Consider the following 16,956-nt stretch of genomic DNA (forward strand, 5'->3'; position numbering starts at 1 on the left):
TTGACCACTACTGTGAAATTCCAAAGGTTATGTTGCGTGATGGCAGTTTCTGAACATGGGCGTTGACATTTATCATACTAGCAACAATGCAAGTTGGTGGTGCCTGACACAGCCAGCTGTTTTGTATGTGTGTATTTCTAATTATTTTAGCATTCACAGCATGTGGTATTTTCACATTTTTCAGTAAAGGGCTTATTGCATTCAGTGCATTCTTAAGTTACATTGTTAGTGTTGTTTCTCTATTAAAATAAAGCAGGCATTCCTGGTTTATGCAAATTCCAAGTGAGCGCAGAGCCTGTGATTTTAGGTTTTATTTTATTTTTCATTAGAGTAAAAACGAGAACCATTCCATTTTTTTTAGAGTTATCTGACAAGCCTTTCTGTTTACAAAATGAAATGTTTATTTAAAGGCTTTTTTTGGGTCTCTTTTTACAAGAGAATATCACAATACATCTCTAGAGAAAAGGATGCTCAGTCAGCATCTTTTGATTTCTTTCCTTTTGCTTAAAGCCAGAATTGTAATTGATGTATGATAGGATCTTTACTTTTCCCTGACTGGTTTAGCTCTGTTATGTTTGTTTCCTGTTGTGTTTTCCTTTAGAACTTACTTTAGAAAGTGAGTTCATTTCCAAGTTGAAGCCTGTTTTTTGTTTTTTGTTTTTTTCCATACTGAATAGTACCGGGAAGTATTAAACTTGGTTGGTGCCATGTACTCTGTGTAGCTTGGGTGTGTTGGACATTATATACGTGGACAGCTGAGAGGTATATTCCTTCATAGTAGACTCATTTACACTTGCCATCTTCTTAACGTTTTGATAACGTGTGTTCCTGGCTTTGAAATTACAGGGTTTAAACTTGTTGAATGAGATATTCCATTAGCATTTCAAAGTATAGCTAAGACTTGATAAGTTGGAAGTACCTCAATGATATCATCCCCCTAAAATGAATCAAGACTAATACGTTAAGACATTACATAATGTCAGTGTCAAAATAATGCAATGTTATAGATTGGTCAACAGGGCTGCCTCTGGCTAATTGAGACCTTTGGTGTGAAGTAGAAAAAGCCACCTTTTGTAATTTATCACAACAAAATAAAATCTCCCTTTTAGGGTACCCTTGTGAAGAACAAACCTCCCACCACCATCTAAAGTGACTCTCCTAGTCTCATTTTCTTAATCTATTATGTGGCTTTCTATTGTCCAGGCTTTGGGATATCCAAATTTAGATAATGATAAACTAAGTTACATTTAACTTCTGTTTTATTTGTAGCAGAGTACAAAACAGGAATTTTCTTGTTCTTCTGGAATTTTAGCTAAAGCTCAAAACTGAGGACAATGGGATACACGTATACCTGTTGTAAAGAGAGGTGCCAGACACAACCTCAAAGGACTTAGTGAAAGAAGCCTAGACGGTCCTTGATCATGGATCAATAGTTGATATAAAAAAATAGCTCAAGATTTATTTGGAGGAGTATTAACCAAGGAGATTTTATTAAAGTGTATAGAGCTCTGCTACATCCTCTCTCTTGGTGAAAGGAGGCACAGTCTAAGTGAGAGAAAGACTCAGACAGAAACATTCATGAAGGATGGGATTTTATATGTATGTATGTATGTATATATGTATGTGTATGTATGTATGTATGTGTATATACGTATATATGTATATATGTATACATATATATATTTCTCATTTATATTTTATGTTTATTTTTATTTGTATTCACACACCTACATATATACATATGTACATACACACTTTTATATGTGTGTGTGTGTGTGTGTGTGTGTGTGTGTGTATACATATATAGTTATAACTAGATGATAAGTACATAGGTAACGTTATCTATATAACTAGATAATGTATGCCATCCAAATCTAGCAGTTGGCCTCCTGCCTCCCCAAAGATTGTAATTCTGTGACTGTGGTAATGCTGGATGAGACAACTTTGACCTATTATTCACCTCCTTTTCAACTCCCAATCCTGGGGAGCCCAGAAATAGAGGAAGAAAATGGAGGAAGAGTAAAATCAGGAATCTGTTAACTAAGGTCGTTTTTGACCCGAAGCATTGGTGTGATCTGGGAGAGCAGAAAGAAGGCTTTATAGTCAAACTCATGTTTTTAAGCCTGAAAAATGAGACTGTGTAAATACTTGAAGATGACCCGAAAAGCTGTATGTTATACGTATTGTCCAGAAATGGAAAAGGGAAATTGGTCAGAACACATGTGAAGGCAACATTAGGAAAATAAAGTTATTTCTTGATTGTTCCATGCCAATCTCTGCCTTTTGAATAAACCAGTAATATAATTTACGGAGAAATAGATGAGAGCTTTTCTATTTTTATTAAAATTATTTTTATGAGTTTTTTATTTATACTTAGTAAATATTTACTGAGCACCTAGTATAGCCCATATCATCTTCCAGTAACTGGGAATATGTTAGTGAACAAAAAAAAAGATGAAAATCCTTGTCTTTCGTAGAGTCTGTATTCTAGGTTGGGGAAGAGAAGAGAAAATGACATTACACAGTATAATATACTTTCCATGGGAGGAGAATAAGGCATAGTGGATGTTGGGGATGGAGGATATGGTGGGAAATGCAGTGTAAGAGTTTGTGACCTGAATGTTTGTGTCCCCCACATTTCATAAATTGAAATCTTCTATTTGATGGTATTTGAAGATGAGGTCTTTGGAAGTGTTTAGGCCAATAGGGCCGTGCCCTCCTAAACGCGGTTAGTGTTCTTACAAAAGAGACCCTACCACGGTTCCCTAGCCCCTGTCTGCCTCGAGAGGATACAAAGAGAAGCCCATAGTCTAAAGGAGGGGCCCTCACAGGTTCACACTGGCACTGTGATCTCAGGCCTCTAGCCTCCAGACTGTGTAGAATGAATTTCTGTTGTTTACAGGTTACCCAGTCTGTGTTATCTTGTTCTAGCAGCCTAGATGGGCAAAGGCAATGAGTAGACTCAAGTATATGAGGAAATGAACCATTCAGATGCCTGAGGGAAGAGCGTACATGCACAGAAAAGAATTCATGCAGAGGCTGTGAGGCAGAAGTGTTACTGGAGTGTTAAAGGACCCTTCCCTAAAGGGCTCAAAATGCTCAGAACTGCTGGGAAGCTTGTCCAAGGTGTGGGGTGCAATGTACTGCATGCAGTGGAGCCTTATAGTTGTATGCCGAAGAAGTGCGTAAAGGCAGAGTGTACTTATTTCTTGGAAGACACCCAGTGCTTTCTCTTTGCGAGGCCTCTTTCACATCTCCAGTGCACAAGTACCAGTGTGGTCACTGTAGGCTGTGGGAAGAGACTGGGGTTGTACAGCTGCCTTCGCTTTGGCCATAAATCCCCTGTTCCTAATAAACCCTTGGCAATCATTTCGGGGAATTCTTTTCCATTTCTGTAATCTTCCTAGTCTTTTTTTCCAGCTACCCTGGCTATTTATTCCTTGAACCGCCAAAGAATTTTCCTGATAGGGGTCTCAATACTGTTTTTTAAACTGATTGGAGATTCTGCCATCTTCACGTGGCTGGTTCTTCTTGTCATTTGGATTTCCTCTCAACTGTCACCCCCCAAGAGGTTTTCCTTCCCACCCCAGTTATTCTCCCTCATCATCCTGGCATAATTTTCTAAGTACTTGTGTGTGTGTGTAAAACTATGATGTTTATTTTCTGTGATTCCTTGTCAGTCTTTTGCTAAAATGTGAAATAATGAAGACAAAAATGTTTTTTGTCTTATTCATTGCTATGGATCAGCAGTGCGTATACTGGACTACAACGGTAAGTCCTCAAAAAATGCATTCATTACAGAATGAGTAAATTAGATAGATATCATTAACATTTATTGAATATTTACTATGTACTACGAATAGTGTTAAGTATTGTTCTGTGATTTCGTATTTAAAACATCTTACCAACACTATCGTCTCTGTTTTCTAGGGACATTTTGCCCAAGTAATTTACCCAGCCTAACTCAGCTGGTTAGTTAATTCTTTCTCTGCCTCTGCAACCTTGCCCTTACCCAGTGCACCACACAGTCAGTAAGATGGCTCCGCGCCAGTCCCTGTTCCTCTACAGATCCTCACATTATAAGCCCTCTGCTGGGCAATGGTTAGACTCATTTATCTGGTGAGGTGAGGAACATTGGGATCGGTGCGTAGTAGGTCTCGAAGGTTGGTGCCCTCAGCCCGAGTTTAGCTCAGTCATCTTTGTTTTGTCTGGTACATTGTTTAAAAACAGGAAGACTCACCTAAAAATCTAGTTGTGTCGCATCTGTTGAGTACTTACTGCCTCTTCCGATGGGATATGTGCTTTCCCACTCACTTCCGCGTCCCACTGTCATTGTCTCACCCCAGCCGATGTGCTCCAAAAAAGTACTGCACATTTTTCAAGGGATTGTGAGGAGACACGCAGCATATGTGTGAGTGGTGGATGTGCCCACCGTTGTGGAAATAGAGTTATGTAACCAAACAACCCATGAACGACTAGCTTCGTTACTTGCAGGACGAACACCCTACAACAAGAAAACAGGAATCACTATTAATACAGGAACCATTGTACTACAGCCAGCCTCATGGACATGACCAGTGCCAGAGTTTTCTTGTTTGGAGCCCACACGATCCCAAATCCCTCACTTAGCACGGTTTGCCTCTACCTCCATCCACATTTTGATCTGCTTGGAAGGTGTCCTTAGTGTCCAGAGTCAAATAAATCCTGCTTTCTGGGAAGTGAATTGGCATCTGCAAGTTAGCCTAAAGTGACTATGAATCTAGTAAATGTGATCAAGATGCTCCTTCTAATAACTGAACTGTGGTACTCCTGGAGTTTGCCTCATAGCCTGCTGCTTCACTGCTGTGACTGGCCTCGCAGTAAACAAAGACTCCCCAATTTTTGTTTATCTGCCCGTAGAAATGTTACTTGGGGTCAAATATAATGCATGTTTTTCAGAAGTAAAACAGGAAAGTGTGCATATTTTAAATACACTTAAAATAATTTTTTTAATTGGGGGACATTTAGTTTTGGTCACCGAGAGACGTTGTTTCATTTCAGTATTTAAAAATACTGTGTTAAGAAATATTCATTCAAATTTCTGTGTACGTATTTATTTTAAAAAATCATTGAAATGGTCTCAATACTGATTAGTATTCCTTTATCCCTACCGTGGCTGCACCTTGACGCTCTGGGTGGTGCTGGCGTGGCCGGTGGTGGTGGTTCTCTTCCTCCTGCCTCCCCCTCCCCCTCCCCCTCTCCCTCCTCCTCCTCCTCCTCCTCCTCCTCCATCTCTGTCATGTGTGCTATCTGTCCAGCTGCTAATTTTTCTATAGTAGAGTCCTCTCAGGACAAAATATTTATTACTTTAGTTATTATCTACCAAAAGTGCTATGAAAAGACATGGCATCTTTAACTTTATGATTCCAGTTTCTAGGTAGCACCTGTGTTTAATTTTTTTCTCTTAAGCAGTATTTTCAAATATATACCTATCCACCCTAACATAAAATGAATATTTTTTAAAATACTCACTTGGATTGCAAAGGGAAATAGTCGAAATCTATGATGTACAGACTCCTAAAAATTAATCATTCTTTGTACACAGGTATTGTTTTGTGAAGTCTTACGTAGTAGGCAAAAATGGTCTTAATTGTAATTCGAGGCACTGTGTTGCCTCATTCTGTTTTGTTATTGGATTGATAGGTTAATGTCTATAAATGGCTTTGAGCTTTTACACCAGGCTATAGACATTTATGCGGTTATGTACACCTTGATGAAAAAAAGAGTAGTAAATGTCCTAAATATTTTATGGCACACATGTTCTCATTAAATATATTATTGACAGCAAGCAAAAGGTGAGGAGGAGGGCATTTTATTCGGGTTTGATCTCTTGTCCCCACATGGTGCCTGGTATTTGACAAAAGCTCAGGAGATGTAGGAATTGAAGGGAAGTTGCTTGTGTTACTAATAGCCAACAGTATCGTTTGTAATAGACTCCCCCAGCCACTCGCTTTGCCATCTGGTTCTAAATCTCATCTGAATCTGCTTTCTCTCATTTAAGTGGTGTTTAATTTTTCACTTCTGTAATTATTTGATTGCTAAATCTTATGGTCTACAAGTTGGACATTCAACTAATACCCTTTGCAAATACAGTGACATTGTTTCTGACAGCAGGGGATATATAGTCGGTGCAGTATTTTAGGAGGTTGTGACAACTTCTGGTCGAAGAACATTAATCAAGTAACTGAGTTGTTATAAAATTGGTAGAAATGACACGGAAGCCAGGAATAAAAATGTTTGAGACTGTCTGTGGTCAGCCTTTTAACCTTTTGAGGAATTTTAGCCTCCCTGTAACTGGGAATTTAATGTCTCTTCAGTTTCGTGTGCTGAATACCCTTTTTATTACAGGTAATTTTCTGTGTAAAGCGATCCACTGGATAAGCTGTATTTCAGAACTTTTAAATGTCTTTTATTACATTATCATCGCTGTGGTTGATTCATTTACGAAACACAAAGCACTCCCATTTGGAGAGATTTATTCTCGTATCAATTTTTTTTTTTCCTGGATTTGCCAGAACGCCGTCATGTTCGTGTTCTGAAGGTTAATGCCCAAAGTCAAGCAGACAGAAGCCGAGTGCTGCAAGGTTTCCAAGATTAGGACTGATTCCCTTCACAGAAATAAATGATTCCTGCCATGTTCAGTGATTTTGTGCAGCGCTCCCCACGGCTGAGTGAGTGCATCAATACTGTAGTCCTTACCTGCTGTACATACTGATGACACTCGGTGTTAACTTGATTGACTGAGCAGTGCACTGGAGAGGACGCACCTGCAAGAGAAGTGCAGACACATATATTTTTATCCTGGTCTTGAAACATTTATTTTACATTTATTTTACTTGGGAGCCATGGCCTCAAGTTCCATGGGCTCCCAAGCCACGCTGCCGAGGTAGAACAAACCTTTAAGTGCTGCTTTGTTTTCAGAATTATACCCCAAAACGCTCTCAGGTTGATACCCTTTGCCAAAGCCTGATTTTATGCTTTTGAGGGAAAATGACATGAAAATGACATTAAGGATCAGGATAAATTAGTGACTCTGTGGAATTTAAGTCTCTTAAGAGGTGGTATCTAATGGTGGGCAAATGGACCGTTTAATTCAATCATGAGAAATCATTTTGGCTATATTTTTATGTTATATTCTATTATCATGTTTTGTAGGCTTTGAGGCAGCAGCAGAAAAGAAGAAATGGAGTCTCAATGATGGTAAACAAGACTGTTCCTCGTGTTGTTTTGACACCATTAAAGGTGTCTGATGAGCAGTCGGATTCGCCTTCAGGTAAAGAGCTCAAATATTGTATGCTTGGCCAGTTTCTGCCCGAAGGAGACTTCCTCACTGCGAGAGATGTCACAGATTTGCTCTGCAACTGAATAATATTTCTACTTGAGGTTTCATTTTAATTTTTTTATACTTTTGACTCTTTCAGTGATTCAAAACTAACAGGGCATTTTGTTCTTAAGAAAATAAAAGGCACCAGCTCGTTCATCATCAAAGGACTTCATTTGCTGATGTCAATAGGTGTAAGAAAATGTGTGGGACTGCTAGGTGGATTTTTTTGTTGTGGCTTTGGCTTTTGTTTGAATGTTGAACTTTAATGGTGGACCCCATGCTGGTGTGTAATGCCATCAAAAGCGGTTCTTCCGTGAGTGTGAATTTGTTTTTCAGTCTTCTGCAAAATCGGGCATCCTTTATTAGTTTCTGTGTTCTGGGAACATTCTTCTCACCTCAGCGCAGCCCTGACCTTTTCTTCTAATTTACCTTCTGTCACTTTATCAGCTATGTACCATTCTATTTATTATAGATTGATGTGTGTATTTTCTGTTCCTGTTTCAGCATTAAGTTATTTCTAGAGGTTTGCTCTCTCCTTCTCTTCAAGCCTCTCTTCTGCCTTCATGTTTCCGTCTCTGTCTTGCATGGTCTCTAAATGGTATAGTATTGTTGAAGCTTATTCGTGTGTTTTTACAAAAGATCTGAGTGTTTCTTTTAAAAGCTATCAGATCAGAGAACGTGTTTTTGACTCCACTATTAGGCCATCTGTTCCTGCTTTTTGTTCTGTTTGATTGATTTATTGGGCTTTTCTCTTTATATCCAGTAGAGGAATCAGATTGTGGCCAAAGGTAGTGAATTAACTTATAGAAAAGGAGATTATATCTATGGTTTTTGAAACAATTTTAGATTTTTCTTTTCAAGGACAGCAAGAGGAAGATAATGACATAATAACTATTTCCTTTTTTAGGCTCCGAATCTAAAAATGGTGAAGCAGACAGTTCAGATAAAGAAATGAAACATGGGCAAAAATCTCCCACTGGAAAACAAACAAGTCAGCACTTAAAACGATTAAAAAAGTCTGGTTTGGGTGAGTGTTCAATAGCCTATGACATTTCACGTTTTAGAGATTTGTATCTTTTTCAGTGAAATTACAGAAAATTCTTAGGACATTTTTTTAGTGGATAAACAAGGAAACTTAAAATTCTTTCTAGTTTATTTAAACCAAAAAAGATACTAAATAAGAAAATACAGTTCCAACAGACTGGTCTTAAGTGTATTGCTGAATCTGTACACGATATCATTGGGTGAAGCAGAGGCTAAAGGTTGGAGATTTAAAACGATCTGTGTATTCAAGAAATTATCTGCCAAGTCATGATTTTATCTCCTATGCCATGTTTTGTTCCTGCAGCGGGGTTTCCGTTTATTGGAATATACTGTATTGGGGGAAAAAGACAACTTTTTGTAAAGAGTTCATTGAACCATAGAGGACGTTGTCAGTGGGGTCCTGCTGCAGTAAAACTGCTCTGCCTCGCTTGTCATCTGTGCTGCTTGAAATATTCAGCAGTGCCTGTCGGAAAAACAGTGTAAAACTGCCGACAAGTGTGGGAGACACAGTCCCTGGGTCCTGAGACTCAGCACCGGGTTTTCCTCTGCAGATTTCCTTCCTGATAACTTTCACCAGGAATTCAACAGCAGCATTCAGGGAAAACGTAATATGAGAATGAAAAAGATGAAAAAAAAAACACATCTGGGGCTGAACATTGTAATTCTCTACCGAATCTGCCTTGTTGGATGTCTGGACCTAATGGCTTCTTTCTTTCAGTTATTTCACCTCTGAGCAAGGGTAACGATAATGACCTAGATCATTGTAATGTTTTGTAAAATGGTTGGTAGAAACTACAAAGTTACTGACCTGAACTTTTTTATTGGTTCTGCCACTTACTTTCTTGGCAACTTAGGGTAATTCTTATTTGCAGTTCATGTGTTTATAGAATTCAAGCAAGTGTTTAACTTTATAACTTGATTCTATATTTACATATAGAATAAAGTTCAGGTTAGTAACTTTGTAGGAAAGGTTTATTGATCTGGGTTTATTGATTGCCTATCAATCATATATACCAGGAATTTTGCTAAATCCTGGGAGCTTGCTTGCTTTCTTTCTTTTTTCTTTCTTTTTAACTTTTTAAAGTAATCTCTCCACCCAACATGGGGCTCAAACTCATGACCCCAAGATCAAGAGTCTCATGATCTACCAACTGAGCCAGGCTGGCACCCTGTTGCTTTCAATAAAAAGTCTTTGAATAGGATTTATATATCTTTAGATAAGATCTCTTTGGGGAAGCAGAATTTATTTTTGTTTTACATTCTTGGCATGTAGTATAATTACCTCTTTTGCATTATTTCCAAGGCTAAATAATTTTATAATTTTTGTGTAGCCCCAATGCATGAATATGTGTTTGTGTATAACCTCAGTTACATATATACTGATGGGTTTTTTTTTGTTTGTTTTTTTTCTAGTCTTTTGGGTGTTGTAAAGTTTGTAATTTAATAGAAGTAGTTTCTTAAATAGGAAACTATACTGGGAGAGTGACATGTAAAGAATGTACTAAAAAAAAAAAAAAGTCATGTTATTGTATCCTAAGTAATTTAAAAGTCAGTGACCTTCAGTTAAAAATGGCCTGCTACCAACCTCAGTAAAGCCAATGCCATATCATGAGTTTAAGAAAATTCAAGGCACAGGGGCCCCCTATTTAATTACTTAGCTAACTTCAGTACTGGAAGTCAAGTGGAGTGTCTATTAGGTGATCAGGATCCTGTCAGGTGTTCAGGTCTTTAGTCAGGATCTCTTGTATTCCGGCTATTGTTACCTAGAAGCCCTGCATGGCAGTAAACATCTTACATGTTAAAAATTGTGTTGTCAGAATATTTCAGCTGGCTTGTTAGCAAATTAAAAAGGTGATAAAGAAGACCACCGAGTTCTTTTTAACCTTTTTTTTTAAGACTGCAAAGTAGTAGAATAATGAAGCTACATCATTGAAAGAATGTAGAAGTGAAATAATATTCACTGCCCATATTTAATGCCATGGTCTAGGTATTTTGACAGAAGTTATCTCATTCACTACTGCCTTCAGTTATGTACAGTGGAATTATGTTCATTTTTCAGCTGAAGAAGCTGAGGCCCCAAGGGTTAAGGAGGCTTCCCAAAAATGACATGGCTAAGATAAAAGCCAAGACATAGCTAACACCCGGAGTCTAAACCGTTATGTTGGGTATCTGAATGTCAAATCATCTAGCCCGTACTCTGGACTTGACCATTATGTTGGGTATCTGAATATCAAATCATCTAGCCCGTACTCTGGACTTGACCATTATGTTGGGTATCTGAATATCAAATCATCTAGCCCGTACTCTGGACTTGACCATTATGTTGGCTATCTATGTCAAATCATCTAGCCCATGCCCTGGACTTGACCATTATGTTGGGTATCTGAATGTCAAATCATCTAGCCCATGCCCTGGACTTGACCATTATGTTGGGTATCTGAATGTCAAATCATCTAGCCCGTGCTCTGGACTTGACCATTATGTTGGCTATCTATGTCAAATCATCTAGCCCTTGCCCTGGACCTGTAGGCCCCACTGAGGAGCAGCAGGACACTCTGTGACAGGATGAGTCTGCTGTCAGTGTTCAAATGCAGCTACACTAGTTACACATGAAGCGAAAGCTAGCCACTCTTAAGACATCCTGGCTGATCCTGTAAAATCAAGCAGATGGAGGAAGAAGATAGCACTTAAAATTAAGTCAATTAAGGTAAAAAACTGTCAAAAATAAGCTGATTACAGGGAAAGAAAGGTGACTGATGACTAACCAGCAAACAGGGTGAAATAGCTTATCCTGTGCAAGTGAAGTCAGCAGTGCTATGAAGCCTCCTGTAAAATAAACAGTGAAAAAATGTAAATGAAATAAAAGAAAGAGCCTTAATGTAACCATTTCTAGACAATGACCCACGTCTTTTTAAGAAAGTAATGTTTTGGGGGCGCCTAGGTGGCTCAGTCAGTTGTCGATTAAGTGTCTGGCTTTGGCTCAGGTCATGATCTCACAGTTCATGAGTTCAAGCCTGGCATCGGGCTCTGCCCTGACACCATGGAGCCTGCTTGGGACTCTTCCTCTCCTTCTCTCTCTGCCCCTTCCCAGCTCTCATGCATGCTGGCTCTCCCTCAAGATAAATAAAAACTTTACAAAATATTTTTGATGTTCTGTGACTTTAGGAATCTTACAGAGTAAAAGATTCTCCATGCTGTGAAGCATTTTAGAATCAGGATGGTATTGAATAGTTCTTCAGGCATATTTATTTGTATTTTGCTCTTCCCTCTTTGCCACTAAGTTGTTAATTCCTTGGGAATAGGGACCTTCATGTCTGTCTTTGAGGTCCTCACACACCCATTATATGCCTCTGGTTTAGCAGGTGCTGGATAAGGTTTGAGTGGATTATTTATAAGTAGCTGAATGGGTTTGTAAGTTTGGATGAATGAGGCGTCCTACAGGCTTCAGCATACTTACATATCCTTCAATAAAAATGGTCCTGTGCTCGTGGGGTTCCGGTCATTCTTGTAGAGTTGCAGAACCAGTGCAAGGAAAGATGAACCCAGCCAACACCCAGGAGCCAGCCAGACAGGAAGAGCGTTTTCCCCATCAGAGCTACACCTCTAATTCATACAGTTTTAGACATTTAGTTTTAACTATCTTTGCCTTCTCTAGGTGGCAGTAAATGTATAAAACTCCTGTTGCTATCATTCTGAATTAAAAGAAATGGTGTAAGTCTGTTCTAACTTAAAGTAAATCCAGTCCAAATCCAGTCTCAATTGTCATCCTTATCGTGAGATTTCCTTAGCAGGATATACAGTTCTTCTGATTGTCCCCTAGGTGCTTCCTTTTGCTGTCTAGCAATTACTTAACTAGTCAAACTACAAGATAGTCACCCTATTCCGGTATAGATGTCTCCTGGGTCTTGGAAGCTCATGCATGTAGCCCGGGGCACAAGGGATTCTGGTGTGCTTCCCTGAGGACACGGCAGTAAGAAAGCACCATAGACCTCTGTCAGGTCCCTTCATATGCCAGTTTCCCTGGAGAGGGTTAGGAGCCCACAATAAAAAATAATTGAGCTTTAGTATCCCTCAGTCATTCTAGTTCTTCTGATGGTGAGGTTGAAGCTTTTTTGTTTTAAATGTTTTTTTTTTTTTTTTTTTTAGTGTTTGTTTTTGAGGGAGAGCATGCATAAGCAAGCAGGGAAAGGGCAGAGAGGGAGGGAGACAGAGAATCCGGAGCAGGCTCCAGGCTGTCAGCACAGCGCCCAATGGCAGGGCGTGAACTCATGAACGGTGACATCATGACCTGAACTGAAGTCAGATGCTCAAACCGACTGAGCCACCCAGGCACCCCAGTGTTGAAACTTTTATGAGAAATTTATCATAGGGCACCCAGTGGCTCAGTCAGTTAAGTGTCTGACTCTTGATTTGGGCTCAGGTCATGACCTCACAGTTGTGAGATCAATCCCCACTTCATGGGGATTCATTCTCTCTCTCTCTCTCTCTCTCTCTCTCTCTCTCTTTCCCTCCCCCCACCCCCACCTCTTTCTGTTTCTCTCATGCACTCTCTCTCAGAATAAATAAGTAAACTTAAAAGAAATGCATCACTCAGAATGGGAGGCCATTACTTGCGACTTAGGGGTTTTTTTTTTTTTTGTCTTCTCTTGGTTATTTTTTGTTCTTGACCGTGGTTATGTATGAAAATTTTGAGAATATTTCCCTGAGTATCTCTCTGATGGAGTAGATACGATAACATGGTGAGTTGGCACAGGTGGAAAAAATATTGGCACTTTGTCTAGGCCTTTGTCTTCTTCGCTGTGTTGGGAGAGCCTGTGTTTCCTGCTCCCGGGAGTAATGGCTTCATTAAGAAGAGGTCATATACTTCTCAGGGCCTGGTGCTTTAGGAGATGTTTCTGGTGTATGCTATGTTCCGTGGTTGGGCTGCTCTTTCTCTGAGGTCAGTCCTTTGGAGAACGTCTCCTTGCCTGCAGTGGGCAGTGTTTGGACCTTGTCCAGAATGTGCCAGATCTTAACTAGGTGTGTTCTGGTCTGCTTGTTAAGAGGCCTAATCTGTTGCCACTAGAGCTGAAGCTTTACAGCAGACTGTGGTGAGCAGGCTTGGTAGGAGTTTGTGCTGGTCTTCTGGGGGAGGAACCTGCTGCTCTAGTCTCACACTCATTTGCCCTAGTAAAGAAGCACCTGCAGAGTGCAGGGGGACAGGGCTTGGTTTATTTAAGTGGCTCTGGCCTCCACTGTGGGTGCTGGGCTGGTCGCTATCGTTCGGTCATGCCGATGGGCAGGGGAGAAGAATGGCACCAGCCCTCTCCATTGTCCCCGGTGAGTTCACACCCGCCACTGTCTGAAAAGTCCTCACAGGAGAGCAGACGGTCTCCCCTCGTGAGTCCCAGCGACCTGAGACATTTGTGTCAGGGCCGTCTGCTCGCTTAGCAGCACAGTAAACCCATGTTTTATCAGACCTGCTGGTGAGTTTCAAAACTCCAAACTTTAGGGATCCAGTGTGGCTCAGACCATGCTGGTCCTCTGGGGGAAGGTCATGCCACTGCAGAGCTGATGCTGGTTTATCCTAGAAGGGCAGTCACACCAACACGCAGGAGCTTGGAGTTCAGAGGAAAGCACAGCAAAAAGCCCGAGTCCAGCTTAGCCATCCTCAGCAGGTATCACTATGCCTGTGCCAATGAATGGGGCAGCACGATGGTGCCTGCCAGTTCTTTTGTCCCCTGTGTGGCAATGCCACCTCTCCCAGATGCACTCCAAGAAGGGGAAACATCTCGCCCAGTGTGTCCCAGGGGATCTTCAGACTGCATCATCTACTCCTGGGCTTCTGCCTGCCTTCTCCACAGAAGCACTGCAGTGCCTGCTGGCTCCGTATCATCCATGGTGCAGAACTCTGAAACTCCAGTCTTGGAGCTCTGCTGGTTGTAAACACTGAAGATAATCAGCCCCTCTCATTTTCCAGTCAGTGGCATTGGAGAAGAGTTTTCCTTGTGTGAGCCCCTGTGCGATGCTCCCTCTGTCTTTTTCTCTGTCTCTTCTCTCCGTGATCAGGGCTCCCTCCTCTCCGCAGTACCCATGATCCTTTTCTCCCCCAAATCACGTCTCCTCACCACCTACCCTCCACCATGCGGCCTCTTCTCTCCTCCTGGTCATGCAGCTTGTTCTGTAGGTCCTTAGACAGATTTCCTGGGTGTTCAGAATGATCCAGTTATTTATCTAGCAGTGTTCAAGTTATGAGGCAAGCATAGAGTCCTCCTGCTACTCTGGCCTCTTAACTCGAGTTCTAGAGGCTGAAAGTCTGAGATCAGGGTGCCAGCAGAGTCGGGTGAAGGACCTCTTCTAACTCAGATTTCTCTTATCCTCACCTGGTGGAAGAAGGTGATTTTACATTGCTTAATGTGTATCTACAGCCAGAGATCATCTTAGAAAAACTGTATTAACCATTTTAATTAAAAGTGTTAAATTTAATTAATTTTAGCTGAATAATAAAAAGAACAGAAATAAAACCAAAAAAACAAAATTGCTAAACATCGCCACAAGATACGTTCATTGCTACAAGTTGTCTCCAAAGATATTAAACCATGAAAAACTGATTTTTTTGATTACTCGTTATAATTTCAGACAATATAGTATAAAGGACAGGGGAATAATTATAGTCCCTCCTACTCCATATTTTTGTTAGTTTTATTATTTTTAAACATCAACATTGTTAACATTTATATTCTGTTTTTTAACAATAATCCCCATAGTTTCTTAATGTCAGTACTACATTTTAATAGATTCAGCGCTACTCGATAGACTTTTTTATACAGTTGCCTCATTTGTGAAGTTTACATTGAATCACATTGTAGATGATTAGCTTTTGTCCTCTGATAATTTCTCTCCATCCCCTCTACCTTACACTGACTCTTTGAACGGCTGTTTTTATTCTCTGTGCTCTTTTAGAATCATTCCTCTCTTACTTCTTTGCGACAATAAAGAACTCTTTCATTTTGAACTTTTTGTATTTCTTTGGGCAGTGCCTCTTCTAATGGAAGACCCTGGTCTGCTTCTTGCATGTGCCTCTTCCCTCTGGGTTAGTGTTATGTCTGTGTCTCTGTGCATTTTATGCATAAGTTCTCTGTGGGTTCCCTTCTTCGAAATAGGAGTCTTTAAGCCAACAGACTACCCATTGATCAACTGCTCCAGTCAGCAGCCTTTACTCAGATTGGTGGTCTTTGAACTCCCCTTAGGCAAAATAATAGAGAATTTCCCTGACCCGATTGGATGTATTTCCCCATGATTTTTATCATGCGACCAGCCTAGTGTCTTTGTGTATGTCATAGACTCTCACTTTGGCAGTTTGGCGACTGATGCTTCTCATCCCTCCTTCTCCAGACTGCAGCTACTTTATAGTCTCTAGTGTCCAGGAATTAGACACTAAAATGACATCTTTTTCTTCCTCTGAATGCTGTAGGGAGATGAGGTACCAGCTTTAATGAGATAAGACAATCAGATATAATTGGATTGTTCTTAAGCCAATTAAGAGTAAGTGTGTGAGGATAATTAAAATGGAATTAAACATCCTGTATGGCTACAAATTTAGCAAGAAGTTTCTCTGCTCTGTCTTTGTTCCAAAATTATAGAACATATTCTTGCTTAGTTGGACATCTTTGAAATAGATCTTTTGGGTTTGTCATAAAAGATTATATACCTCTCTGAATCTTCTTTTGTCAATGATATTCTTAAAGATTTTGAACCATACTAAATAGTAACCAACCACAAAGGTCCTGCTTCTCATATTGCTTATAACATGGTTCAAAGTCTTATAATTCTCTCATTTCCCCAACCTTCCTCCCAGTCAGAATCACTCTTGGTAAATGACCCCAACTCCTTCATATGAGAATATGTAGGCCATAAATGAGAATTAAGTAGACTCCTTTCCTACATTTGTTACCCTTTTCGTCTCTAGGTTTTGCTTTTGCCTCCGTTGCTGAGAACAGAAACTTCTCCCTAATTCTTTTCTCCTTGTGGACTTTTTTTTGTTTTAATTGTGAAAGACCAAACATACAGAAAAATACAGATACAGTACGAATAAAGCAGACACCTGTATACCTATCTCCTTGACTAAATAAATGTCAGATTTGCTTTAGGTTTTTTTTAAATGATACAACTTTTGTACCCTTTTTGTGTCTTTGTAAGTGGGGTTGGCTGAATATTCTCTTATACTGGCCCTGTTCTTTTTTTTTTTTTTTTTAATGTTTGTTTATTTTTGAGAGAGACAGAGACAGAATTCGAGTGGGTTAGAGGCAGAGAGAGAGGGAGACACAGAATCTGAGGCAGGCTCCAGGCTCTGAGCTGTCAGCACAGAGCCCGATGCGGGGCTCGAACTCATGACCTGTGAGATCATGACTTGAGCCAAAGTCGGACACTCGACCGACTGAGCCACCCCCGCGCCCAGTTATTTTTTTAAGTTTATTATTTTGAGAGAGAGAGAGAACGCGAGAGCGAGAGAGCGAGCAAGCAGGGGAGGGGCACAGAGAGGGAGAGAGAGAATCCCAAGCAGATTCCAT

General features: G+C 40.2%; 1 protein-coding gene across 1 annotated transcript in view; it reads left to right on the forward strand.

Moving 5' to 3' along the window:
- The window catches only part of ASXL3 (ASXL transcriptional regulator 3), a 109,182-nt gene that overhangs the window by 21,606 nt on the left and 70,620 nt on the right, over positions 1 to 16,956 (forward strand). Inside the window, exons 4-5 of the mRNA XM_086682706.1 lie at positions 7,195 to 7,312; positions 8,271 to 8,390. Coding sequence (XP_086538832.1) covers positions 7,195 to 7,312; positions 8,271 to 8,390 — 238 coding nt within the window. The remainder of the gene's footprint in view (positions 1 to 7,194; positions 7,313 to 8,270; positions 8,391 to 16,956) is intronic.

Source organism: Puma concolor, chromosome D3 (genome assembly GCF_028749965.1).
Source record: "Puma concolor isolate L17-30 chromosome D3, mPumCon1.1.hap2, whole genome shotgun sequence".
Lineage (NCBI taxonomy): Eukaryota > Metazoa > Chordata > Mammalia > Carnivora > Felidae > Puma > Puma concolor.